Source organism: Budorcas taxicolor, chromosome 9 (assembly GCF_023091745.1).
Source record: "Budorcas taxicolor isolate Tak-1 chromosome 9, Takin1.1, whole genome shotgun sequence".
NCBI lineage: Eukaryota > Metazoa > Chordata > Mammalia > Artiodactyla > Bovidae > Budorcas > Budorcas taxicolor.
Genome location: NC_068918.1, coordinates 87,421,659 through 87,435,088, shown reverse-complemented (window position 1 = coordinate 87,435,088; position 13,430 = coordinate 87,421,659). Strand labels below are relative to the sequence as shown.

The window sequence follows — 13,430 nt, the reverse complement described above, 5'->3', positions numbered from 1 at the left end:
AAAAGCTAGCAATCGTTTGCTGAGAGTCCCTTTCTAAAGAGTAAAGATTAAAACTAAAATATCACATACAATATACAGAGAGTGAGGACAAATGTCATGCTTTAAACAATTATGTTCCATTTCAACACTAGTAATACCCCGTAAGTTGGGCACCCCATTACCCACTGGCCAAGGTTTCTTCTTGATAGGTGTCAGTTTGTCCAATTTCATGTAAATGAGAAAAAAAAAAAACAACACACACACACTTTAAGAAGCAAACATGCTGCCCTGAAAACTATCAAAAGGAAATGCAGAAAGAAAAAAAAAAATATGCCAGCAGCATAAACATTAAACAGAGCTTTGAGTTTAAACACACTAATCTTTACATTGCGTTGTACACAGGATGTGGGTCAAGTTTCACTTAAACACTGTAACTATAGGCTTAGGATTTGTTTACTTATTGGTTTTTAATGATGATGGTCATTTGGTTGGGGTTTCTGTTTATCTGTTCGCTTGAGTTTTTCATTTTACTCACTTACTTGTCTTTGAATACCAGGACAGCAAGAACGCCCTAGGGACAAATATTTTTAAAAGAAAGATTATGAAGTGACTCTCCATGGACTCACCAAGGTTTTCCCACATAAGAAGGTGATGCTACTCTGAATTTTGTGATTCTGCTGCTTACAGTTCACTGTTGTGTTGAATTCCAGAAGAGATCTGCTTGCGGTTTTCAAAAGAGAGTCACCTATTGGGAGAGAAAAGAGCATGAACAAGCTAGAAGACATTCATAACCAAAAGCTATTTCCAAGTACGAGCAAACTAAAAACGGCACTATAATTCATCTGAAAAGCTTATAAGCTTACAAAGTGCCCTTTCCCAAGAATTCTCTGTCTCAGGAATGCCATCCTCGCCCCACCTCCTGCTGTTCAAGCCCCAAACAAAATGGCACTAAGTCCTATCTTTCTCTCATCTGTCAACATAGGCAAGTTCCAGCACTTTGACCTTCTTCTCAAATTCGTCCATGTCTCTCCATCTCTACGACGACTGTAACCACTGGCTCCCGTGCTCTGGCTACAGCCTCTTAATGGGGCCCCTTGCCTCCAACTCCTGTCTCGTCCCTCACCATCCTCCCTTTCCCACCCACCTTGCACCAGTCTGATCTTCAAAAACATAAATCAGAATATATAGTTTGGCTGATGAAATCCTTTTTATAACTTCATACATACACACTGTAAAAACAAAAAATTTTTAGAACAGTCCACAAATAGGGTGATCACTTCTCAGTTTGCCTGAGATATTATTATAATTTAAAAAAATCTATATAGTATCAGTGATTATAGTTGGCACAAGAACAGACAGACTGGAACAGAGATCAAGACACCAGAACAGAGAGCACAGACACCTGGATTCTTGAGTCAAACTTTGATATACAAGGTATCAAGTCGGTGAGCAGAGAGACATTCAGTAGATAAAACTGGAAACAAAATAGCAATCGGTACTGGCAAAAGATAACTGAATCCCCACTTAAACCACTGTATACAAAAATGAACTCTAAAGGGATTAAAAGATATAAACATGAGAAACCAAATTCTCTTAATAAAATATATACATAGTTATCTTTTAAATCCTAATGCAGCAAAATATTGAAGTCTCAAAAGCATTAACTACCCAAAAAAATTTTAAACTTGACTTTTTATTAAGTTTAAAAGTTTACACTCATCAAAAAGTTCCTTGAGGAAAACAAACAAATTATAAATTTGGTGATACATTGAGCTGGCAAAGAACTAGCATCAAGAATATATATACTCACACAAAAACAAAATCATTTTTTATAATTTTAGGAAAGAAAAGGAAACGAATGACCTCTGAGAGAAAACGCTGAGAGGAAAAAGGGGAAAACCCACACCAAGTCATAGTATGGTGATTTCAATTTCAAAGGCAAAGAGAAAATTCTAAAGCTTCTAGAGGGAAAGAACTGATCACATGCGATAGATAACTTAATATGAAGTGGGCAAGACATGATCAGACAGAAGAAAAACATCTTCATAATACAAAGAGATGTTCAACATCACTGGTGATCAAGACCACATGGCATACCAAGCCCAGTCATTAGATGGACAAAAATTAAGCACCAAATGTCGGAGGAGAGACAGCCCAGAGCTCTCCTGTGTTGCAGGAGGAAGTATGAACTGGTTTAACCAGTACATAAGTTGGCATGGCACTGAGTCCTACCACTGAACATTCACATACCCTATTCCTTAGCTTGTCAACTCTTAGGTAAATACATAAACGAAAGCCACAAATAAATATATATATATAACAAGACATGTGAAAGAATATCTCGTGTTCTTCACACTAGTGAAAACCTGGAAACAACTCAAATGCCCATCAAAAGAAGAGTGGATAAATTAACCCTGCTAGACCTACACAATACTACAACATAGGAATCAGAGGAATAAATCAGGGAAAGACAACAATACAGCTGTTTTTTAGCAATATGCTGTTACCACTTAAGCTCCCCCAAAACTACACATTGTATGATATACACTTTTTATTAAGTTAAAAACACCACACAGCCGGACAGACTCTGACTACAGTGAGAGAGGAAAGAAAGGAAATGTTGGTATACAGGATGTGGGCAAATGATCACCTCCAGTGAAGAGAGACAGGAGCATGGAGACAGAGTGGTTATTGTCAAGGTCCTAGATTTTGTGAGAGAAGGGTTTCATTGCATTATCCAAAACAACTAATTTAAAAAACAAAATGGAAAAAAAAGATTAGTTCACAGACTAATGATGAGTGAGTGTCATGACCTCAGGATTACAACTGGTCTACTTTGATACCTACACCGGAGATCTTTAAGCAGGGGGAAAAGCAAAAAAAAAGAGGGGAAGGGGTAAAAATTTTAAGACGCCAATGGAGAGGAGATAATAATGGCTTTCAGGCCCCATAGCACCAGACTTAACAGTACAGCGGTTCTCTGCCTTGCCTGTCTAAACCGCGGCAAAGGTTTGCCAGGATCCTTCTTCCGCGCCTAAAACTCCAGGAGATCGCTCTGAAAAATCTTTTTTTTTCCTCTCCAGACCCAACAGCCTCAGAGGCCTGAGGCGGCGGCTCTGGGACCACGGACAGCGCCCGCGGCTCCGCCCACTGTGGGCGTGGCCAGGGAAGCTGGTGACGGGGCGGGGCCTCCCGAGCCCCTGCAGCGCCGCGCTCCAGGAGACTCTGGGCGCAAGAGGTGGCGGGGCGGGCTCGGCCGGCAGGAAGCGGCGTGTGCAGCTGCCAGAAGGGGGCGCTTCCGGGCCGTGGCAGGGGGCGGGGGGAGCCCCCCACCTTAAAGACCCTCCCCCCGCGCCTCTGTCCCCCCCCGACGCGGCGGCCCCATCCGGCCCTGTGCCCAGAGCTCCCGGGGGCGCCTCATAACTGCTGGGCTCGCCCTGCGCGCAGACCAGACGGGCCCTGGCCTCGAGCCGAGACGGACCGGCCGAGCTCCGCGGCCGCGGCGCTGGGGACAGCGGCGTCCCTCAGCGTCAGGCCCCATCGGCACCGCACCCGCCCGCCAGTCCAGCCTGCCTGCCGCCCGCTCCTCCGCCTACTGGCCAGGACCGACTGCCCACCCCGGCACTCGGCGAGAGGCCGCGGTATACCGCGGCAGCGCCCCCGCGGCGGACTCCCGCGGCACCCCGGCCAGCCTGGCCGTCCTCCCCGGACGAAGGCCGGGCGAGGACTGCGGGGCGGCGGCCAGCACGCCAGGCCCACGGCCAGCTCCCGAGGACGGCGCCAAATGGGCTGGGCCACGCTCGCCGGGCCCGCCAGATCGCGCCGGGTCCTCCAGACCGCGCGCCGGGCCCGCCAGACCACGCTCTCCAGGCCGGGCGCGCCAGACCAGACCACACTGGCGGGGCCCCAGCAGACCAGACCGCGCCGCGTCCTCCAGGCCGCGCTCTCCAGGCCGGGTCCTCCAGACCGGGCTGCGCGCGCCGTGCCGGCCAGACCGCGGTCTCCCGGCAGGGCCCGCCAGACCAGGCCGCGTCCGCCCAGGCCCGCCAGGCCGCGCCGGGTCCTCCAGACCGCGCTCTCCAGGCCGGGTCCGCCAGACCGCGCTGGGTCCTCCAGACCGCGCGCTCGGCCAGCCGGACCGCGCCAGGCCCGCCAGACCGCGCGCGCCGGGTCCTCCAGACCACGCTTTCCAGGCCAGGTCCACCAGACCAGGCCACGCGCGCTGGGCCCGCCAGACCAGCTCGCGCTCACCGGGCCCGCCAGATCGCGCCGGGTCCTCCGGACCGCGCCAGGCCGTGCGCGCCAGGCCCTCCAGACCACAGTCTCCAGGCCGGGTCCTCCAAACGAGGCCACGCGCGCCAGGCCCACCAGACGGCGCTCTCCAGGCCGGGTCCGCCAGACCAGGCCGAGCTCTCCAGGCCAGGCCGCGCCGGGTCCTTCAGACCCTGCGCCCCGGGCCCGCCAGGCCGCGCTCGCCAGGGCCCGCCAGGCCGCGCCGGGTCCTCCAGGCCGCGCTCTCCAGGCCGGGTCCGCCAGACCAGGCCGAGCTCGCCCGGGCCCACCAGACCAGACAGCACTGGCGAGACCCCACCAGACTAGACCACGCCGGGTCCTCCAGGCCGCGCTCTCCAGGCCGGGTCCTCCAGACCAGGCCGCGCGTCCCGGGCCTGCCAGACCTGTCCGACCGCAGCCTCCAGGCCGAACCCCCCAGACCGAGCCGCGCTCGCCTGGGCCCGCCAGACCAAACCACACTTGCCGAGCCCGCCAGGCATTGGCGGGTCCACCCGACCGCGGTCTCCAGGCCAGGGCCGCCAGACCACGCCGGGTCCGCCAGACCACGCGCTGGGCCCTCCAGACAGCGCTCTCCAGGCCGAGCCCTCCAGGCCGCGCTCGCCCGGGCCCGCCAGACCAGGCCGCGCTCACCGGGACCCGCCAGACCCGGCCACGCGCTACCGGCCAGGCCCCGCGAGGTCCTCCCGACCCTGCGCACCAGGGCACCCGCCAGGCCACGCTCGCCCGAGCCCGTCAGACTCAGCCACGCTCTGCAGTCCGGGCCGCGCCGGGTCCTCCCGACCCTGCGCGCCAGGGCGCCCGTCCGGCAGCGCTCGCCCGCGCCCGCCAGCCCCGGCCACGCGCCGTCGGCCAGGCCGCGCCGGGTCCTGCAGACCCTGCGCGCCCGGCCGCGCTCACCAGAGTCCGCCCGATCAGGCCGCGCACAGGGCCTGCCGGGCCTCGCCTGCCGCCCTCGGCGCCAGCGGCCGAGCCCGGCCGAGCTCGCAACCCGACCTCGCTGAGGCTGCCCGGCCTAGCGACCGTGCCTCCGCCGGCGGCCGTGCCTCTGCCGGCGGCCATGGGGCCCAGCACGCGGCCGCCGGGCCTTCTCAGCACCTTGCTCAGGGCCTGCCAGCCGGGCCGCTAGCCCTCTCCGACGTGCTCCAGCCAGGCCGCCCCCTCGCGGAACACGCCCCCTTCTGTTGTATCGTGTCTTTCGACGTGTACTGTTTCGCGTGTTCTTTCACCAAAAAGAGAATCCCCTGCGCAGCTCTCGCCTCTGCCTCCTGCCTCACCTTTCCGCTCCTCTTTCTATGAACACTCCAAAAGAGATTTCTACTCTGGCTCCTGCCCCCTCAGACCCTCCCTCCCTCTAGCCTTGACAGCGCCCCCCGCCCCCCCCTCCCCCGCTCTGGCCGCCCCCCAACCCCGGAGCCATGTGATTCGCTGCTTTGTTTCAAGTCTTTGCTCAAATGTCACTTTCTCAGCAACACCCACCCTGCTGAATATTCCTGAACACACACTCCCAAGGCCCCCCGGCACTCCCGCCTTTCCCCCGTCTTTTCTACAACATCCATCACAGTCTTAATATCCCACTTAGCCACTGTCTCTCTTTCTTGTGTGCCTCCTGCTCCACTAGAATGTAAGCTCCGTGAGAAAAGGGGTTTTTGTCTGTTTTGGTGACTGATTCATTCAAATATTTGTTACAAATCAATAAATGAGTATTAAGTGTTAGCTGTTTTTTAAAAAAAAATTTATATATATATATGTTATGATTTAGCCAAGTAAATCAGAATATACTACAATGTACTGAACTATCCCATAGTTAGGCTGTTTCGGCATATTCGCTACAATTTTCAATGCTACGAGGAATTTTTTTTGTACAAAAGTCTATGTACAAAAGACGTTACAGGAATCTAAGTTTTTAAATGCAACAGATAATTCTAGACTATCAGGAGAGACTCTGAGATAAAAATATGAGTTACACCTAGAAGGCAACCAGGTATCACCAGGTATCATCTTATGTATCTAACAGAATTATATCATTTTTGAAAATGAAAGATACAAGGCACAAGAAGAAATGGTATTTTCACATGTTAAGAGACATGAAAGTCAATCTAGTGATCAGCTGGATTGCTGTTGTAGATTTCTGTGAATGCACACAGGAATCATTAAGTGCAACCTTAAGTTAGGTGTCAGTCTGCTTAGAGCAAACGAAGTCACATGACCAGCAACTGCAACTGAATTTCACACTCTGTCCTACCCCCAGGTCACCTATAAGAAGCCAGTCAGAACCAGGCTTTGGTGGTGAGTAACCTCACTTAACAGTGGGTCTGCTACCTTGATGAAAGGGGCTATAATAGCCTTCATGAAGTGGATACATAATTTTCAACCTCCAGAAAGATTAATTAAATGAAAATTGTGGTATTAATATTAAAGCTGTTAGGAGGAATGTGAACATATTCAGTACGTTTATATACTTGTGATGTTCAATGTTACAACTAATTCAGAGGTTATAAACTAAGCAACTGATTCAGAACTGTGACAATATGAGAATAGCTAAGATAATTTCAGGCTTATATTTCTACATTTAAACTATTAAATTTATAAGAATTATTGTCAATCCTTAAACTTTTATCGTCAGATCAGATTATCTGATGTACTTTAAACAGAAATCAAATGTATAAAATGCATAAATCATTGTAAAATGTGATGAAAATGATGCAACTAGGTTGTAAATGGAACAAAGTGGTTGTTCACTGACCCCATAAAAACGACTGCTAAACTCTGCTGGATTTATACATGTAACAATATCACTGGCCTAAGGAAGAACTAACACAGGATTTTTTTAAATCAAAAATAATGTAATATTATTTAGACCAAAGTTGAGGTTTTAATATTTGTAAGTACAAAAACTGCCCTATGGGCACTATCAAACTCACATCAACAATTATCTTCCCATAAGGGTTAGAGACAACCATCTTCCTATAGTCATATACGAATGTGCCCGTTTCTAGGCTCCCTGCCAGCATTCCGTGATTCAACCATTTAAATTTCTGCCAATGTGACTGAAGGAAAACTAGATTTCATTATTGCTTTGATTTGCATTTATGCCTGGCTTACTAATGAAGCTGAATTGACCATCTGGATTTCTTCTTTTGTGAATTGCCTGTTCTTAGAGACTTTGCCATTTGCTCCTGCGTTGTTTTTCTTATCATTTATTAAGAGAAATTCCTACCTCCTTCAGATTATATTTCTATTTTACTAGGTTCCCCCCGCCAATGTTCTATTGTGTTTTTACTTTTAATTAATCCATAATCTCTGTAACACAATACAAAGGAGATGTCTAATATTGTTTCCTAGGAGATACATAGCTTAATTATATCCAAATTTCAGGTTATACATTCAGTTCTCCTATGTGTTTGGATCTGTTGCTAAACTAGCTCTTCTTGTCTCTGATCTATTGGGAGCTCCAGTTTTTGCGGCCATTTTCCAAAATTCATGTTTGTCTCCCCTTTCTAGCAAACTGATGTTAGTTTCCAGCTGTCCTCTAAAAGCCAGGAGTTCAGGTTACCCACCAGAGTTCCCATATTAGCGCTATAACTGTCTGATGGGACGCTGTGATCGCAGAGTAAGAAGCCAAATAAGTCCACAGGCTCTGCAGCTGGCCCGTCAGCATTCAAATCCACAACCACACAACCTCTGGCGACCTGCTTATCCATGTAGTGCTTCAGCTTTCTCCCTTCTAAAACGAGGGAAATGAGACCATCTACTTCAGAAGTTGATGAACGAATTAAATGAGGTACTTTTTACTTAGAACACCTGGCATGTAAGTGCACACCAAGTTTAGTGATTAGCTATAAAACTAAATTTATAAGAACAAATTTAGTTATTTCAACTGTATAACACACATGAGCAAAATGAGATCTGATTCAAGATGACCTGTGCTAATGTTCGCGTCGCTCTCACTCGCTCACACACGTGTGCTTTTGTGAGTTGAAGGGCAGGGCAATAACCGCCAGTGCTGAAAGCACACTCCATCTAGCATGCCATTCTCTCCCCCGGGGCGGGGGGGCGGGGGCGCTGAGGCCCCAGGAAAAGTATGTCATGTGTGTCTGGGAGTAAAATGAGATTAGAAACAGCTGTTTTATATCAGTGTCAACCGGTAACAACTCATCTTTTTTAACTCTCCCTTTCAACCAACCTCTCATAGTCCACCAGGCCCAGCTTTCTAAAAAACATTTTATCAGATCACCTCCCCCAATTACCGTCACAAAGAATTTATAACGGATCCACTATCTGCCCCAGAAAATACCAACTCTCCTGCCTGAGCTTTCGAAGCCTATCTAACTTGGTCATTCTCAAATTTTGTGCCAAGTTCATAAATCCGCCTCCTAGTGACTTGCGTGTGTCTGGTACCCATCTATGTTACACTCTACTGTGCTGCCGCAAACTAGAAGCACACTTTCACTAGCCAAAAATACTATAGCCCGTATTATAATAAAATCAAGAGGAAAACTACTTTTCTTCTTCCTAAAAACCTAAGTAACACCAGCCAACAGGCCCACTTGGGGCCTCTCTCCCTGAGTTGTTCAAACTAAGAAACTGATGATCTCATTTGCACTTTTTTTAAATTTGGCTGCCCTGGGTCTTAATTGTAGCATGCAAACTTGCCTCTTTGCTGAGGCATGCAGGCTCTAGCTCCCTGGCCAGGGGATTGAACCCAGGCCCCCTGCATTGGGAGTGAGGACTCTTAACCACAGGACCACCAGGAAAGCCCCACACATTTTTTTAAGTATTTCACAAAATAGTAAAATTTGGCCCCGGAGTTCAGAACGAGCTGGTGCTTTCTCAGATCTCTGTCCTGGGCACCAAATCCCTCTGACCACTGTTCCCAGTCTATACTGTCTCCATGTCGGGGGAAAGGGAAGCCAGGCAGACTCTGGAGCTCGACCAGCAGACCTCCCAGACCTCGCTCTTCTTTTTCTAAACATTACTTTCTAAAAAGCTCTTTCAAGTGTGCTTAGGAATTTGCGTTCAAGATGACAGATGGCGCTACCAAAGGAACCCGCCCCTCCCAACTCCAAAGCCGAGTCTCCTCTTCCTGGCGCCACACAGTCACCAGTCACGTGCCATGTCCACTTCACCCCGACCCGCACCATCAGACCTCACCCCCGAAAAGGCCCGGGTCGCAGGTCACCACGGACACCCACGCCACCACCCCCGAGGATGACACCTCCTGCTCTCACATCCGCCCCATGTCTCTTTACACATCTGCCCCTTTCATGCTCCATGTAATGTGGTGGGGCCATCAACCACGTGGACCCATTATCCTCCCAAAGGACAGGGATCCCGACCAAAAAAATAACAACAACCAGGGCCACTGGGCAAATAAAATGAGCCCTAGGAAAGAGGTCTGTGCTTTTTCCTCTGGGAGGAAGCCCTTAGGACCATGTAATTTTTAGGGGGAGTCCAAAGCCAGGGACCATCTACGACCCCATGTGAATACAGACTGCCTGAGACTCAAACCACCACAGCAGAAAGCAGAAAGATACAAGTGGGAAGGGAGTTGGGCACCAGAGGAAATGGGGGTGAAAGAGGGAGAAAAGGAAAGACAGGGTTTAAGAAAAAACAGGAGAAGGCAGAGCCATATAGGAAACATCCTTCTGTAGCAATAAACACAGAGGCACATCAATCTTCGTAACGACTGACTGCACCGCATCCGCTGGACGGGAGGAGCCTAACCCTGTCTCAGAGCAGACATTTACATTGCTACCACTTTGAATGCCTGTAAAACGTAAAATATATATTATGGATCATAAGCTTATATAATTAAAGAGACAGCTTACATACATAGAGTCATTTTTGCAAAATCAGGATCCCGCACGTGTAGCAAGCTAACGGCAGTTTTACTTACCCACAGAATGAAAGCTGTCTGTCTTCAAGTCATGCATACAAACAGCACTTGATGGTCCACACTGGGCAATACCCATATTTCCACAGATGTTGATTTTATAAAGCATGTTATTTTTGGTATCCACTGCTTCCCATGTATAACTAGAAAGGGAGAAAAGCAATTTGTCACTGTCACTGATCTGCCAATAATTAAACTTCTCTCTAGTTTCATATTCAAGCCACATTCAAGCTTAAGACTACCATAACCTAGAAGATACACTTTCATTAGCCAAAAATACTAAAGTCAAACTATGTTAAGTTGAATAGAAGCCAGGGCAGAAACCACTAAATACCACCTCGATCTAGTTCAATCCGCCCTGAAGCAGCCTCAAGACTGCCTAAGCATTAAAATACTTAAAATTCTACCATTAATTTAAGAATACCAACTCAGATATTTAAGTAATTGCTCAGGAATTATGTTCAGTTTTAAGGCAGTGACCTTTCCAATCATCGTGGAATGCTGCAAAGCCAAATGTTTGTTTTTAATTTTGTTTATCTTATTTAAAAACTAGTTATACCACGTGAGAGAGTTCTGGTTCTGGTTTTACCTTTAATAGTTCAAACCCAAAGTGACAAGATGAAGCTTTGCCATCAGGCGACAGATCCAAAATCAGACAAAATTAACTTTTAGTTGATTCACTACATGAAGTATTTTATATGCAATGAAACTCGCTGTCTGTTCAAACCTCTGGCAAAGTAGACACTGAGTAACTGTCCATGAACCGATCTGCATACTCGAGACAAAAATACAGCTGACCCCTGAACAACATGGATTTGAACTGCACGGGTCCACTTATACAGGAATTTTTTTCATTAAGTACTGTGCTGCCATATACCAAACGATACAAGGTATAGTTGCTGAATGCACAGATGCAGACTGTGGATGCAGGGGGTGAACCGTTAAGCTCGATGGGAACTTTCAATAGGGGTGGGGAGGGCGGGGTGGGGTGTCACACTCCTAATACCCGCACTGTTCAAGGGTAAACTATAACGTTTGTCAGTTTTCTCATAATAAGGCTTCTCAATTCTCCACTCTTCTCAGGGAGAATGCTGTGTCAATTTTGTAAAAATTTCCTCAATAAGGGTAGATAGGAAACGAGAGTAAATTAAAAGTTCCTCAAAAAATGCAAAAGGTACATTAATGCAACGGTATTGTTGAAAGGACAGAAGATAAATCAGAATTCCTACCCTGGAATTGTGGAGGAACCGGGTGTGAGACCTTGAGGTTGCTAAGCCTGGAAACCACAAGTATGTGTCAGGAGCTTACCGTGGGCAGCACCAGCTTGACGGGAGAATACAGCCCCCATAGGACCAGTCCACTTACGGGCTCCCCTTCCACTGGGTGTCAGAGCGCTAACTTGGCACAAGCCCCAGGCAACACGCCCTTCCTTGCCCACGGGCAGTCTCCCCAAGAGCCCCGTCCAGCAATGAGGAACACCAACAGGAAGGTTACTGGCAGACAAGGAGCCAGGTGTGCTCCTGAACCCAGATCTGGGGACCGATCAACGCCACCTGCCAGGAAACCAAGGACCTGGGCACACATCAGCACTCGGGCAGGGCTGTGAATGCTCCGCTGGGAGTTCTGACAGCCACTGAACTGCAAGGACCTGAAAAACAGGCTGGAGCGCTTTGGCAAGCACCGGCCTTGGGATGACACTGGACTCGGATGCAGTTACCGCTAAACTCAGCCCTCCTACCAGTAAGCAGCACCTTTTACCCCCCAAGTCCAGAGTTCCATGGCCCAAGAAAATGACCCAAGTAACACCAGGCACCAGCAAGTCATCTATCCAGGCCTGTTGCTTTTGACCTTCATAACCTTTCTTCATTCGCTTCACAAGTAAGTCTGAAATACTTAGTGAGGAGTACAGAAATGATCAAGCAATGATTATTCCAAAAACGCCCTGCCCTCTTGGAGTGTATATTCCAGGCCAGGACAGAAAATAAACAGGTAAGCAAATACACAGGAGAATTCCACCTTCTAGCACAAAACAGTAATAAAGTAACAGAAATGTGATTGGAATCCAGAAGAGTACTGATCTCAAACTCAGGCTGACCTGAATGACAAAATGAGCAACCCAGGGGAAGATGTGGTGGGAAGGATATTCCAGCAGACTGACCAGTCATTCCGAGGTCCTATGGCAGGAATAAACTTAGCACACGGATGGAAAGGAAGGAAGGGCCCTGTGGCTGGAGCAAGGTGGACAGAGAGAGCAGCAGATGAGATCCAGGAGATGGGAACACCTGGTCACACAGATTAAAGGAACCAGTGTTGATTCTGAACTTGAAGCAAAAACAGGCTGCTCAAAGATCCAGACTATGGATCTTTCCTTAAAATTTTCAGCTAGTGTTGTTACGTGCAGAGTATTAGTAGACTTTTCTATTAAATAGTTAATTAAGGCAAATTGTGAATCTCTTACTCAGGGCCCCTAAGTTTTTCCAGAATAGCAGACACCAAGTTTAAAGCACTGGCATCATTAAAGTGTTCCACAACATGAGAGCTGTGTGAAGGTATTTTAGAATGAGTGATTTGGTGGCAATCCGCTCTAAAGAAATGCACGTGGTGACTGAAAACACTACGCTTTTCTTAAAACAGAAACCCACTGCCATTTTTACAGAGGTGATAGTTAAATAAGGCAGATGTAAACAGCATGTGTGAGCGGAGCAGAAAAGAGAGAAGAGAGGGAAGTGGGGGGTGCTGTCCTGACGATCTGGCAATCAGAGTTCCTAGAAAGACACTGCCCGAGTCCATCGTCTTTCTCTTCTCTACTCGTATTTCATATTTGCGTTCTGTCAAGATTAATCAAAATGATAAGTGGTTATGGGAGTAAGGAGGGGAGGGTGCTGTGAAAGTACTCGAGTGCTGGGTGTCTTCAAGGGTTTGACTGAACCACCAACACAAGGCAGCGACTCACAAACCTAAACTGCAGCTCTTGGGTGAAGAGTCCTCAGTCAGCACTTGAGAGGGTCCGATTCCAACAGACACGTCTGCTTTAAAACAGACACACACGCCCAACGCCTTGTATCGTTAGGAGCTCAGGAATGATTGTTCAGTTGAAATCATCGATCTGAAAACTCACGAAGCATATTCCAAAACCTATACTGTCAACTGCTGTGCCCCTTAGTTAAATTATCATCCTTAATAAACACGTTTTAAAGATGATTTCCCTAAATGTGAAAGTCAAATAAATATCCGTTAGCACTTGAGAGAACTACGCGTTTGGCAC

The 13,430-nt window shown here is 48.3% G+C and overlaps 1 protein-coding gene across 1 annotated transcript in view; it reads right to left on the bottom strand.

Annotated features, from left to right (window-relative positions):
• IGF2R (insulin like growth factor 2 receptor) overlaps nucleotides 1-13,430 on the bottom strand; it is a 102,683-nt gene that overhangs the window by 73,576 nt on the left and 15,677 nt on the right. The window contains exons 2-3 of the mRNA XM_052645461.1: nucleotides 10,169-10,308; nucleotides 606-724 (exon numbers count right to left, since the gene is read on the bottom strand). Coding sequence (XP_052501421.1) covers nucleotides 606-724; nucleotides 10,169-10,308 — 259 coding nt within the window. The remainder of the gene's footprint in view (nucleotides 1-605; nucleotides 725-10,168; nucleotides 10,309-13,430) is intronic.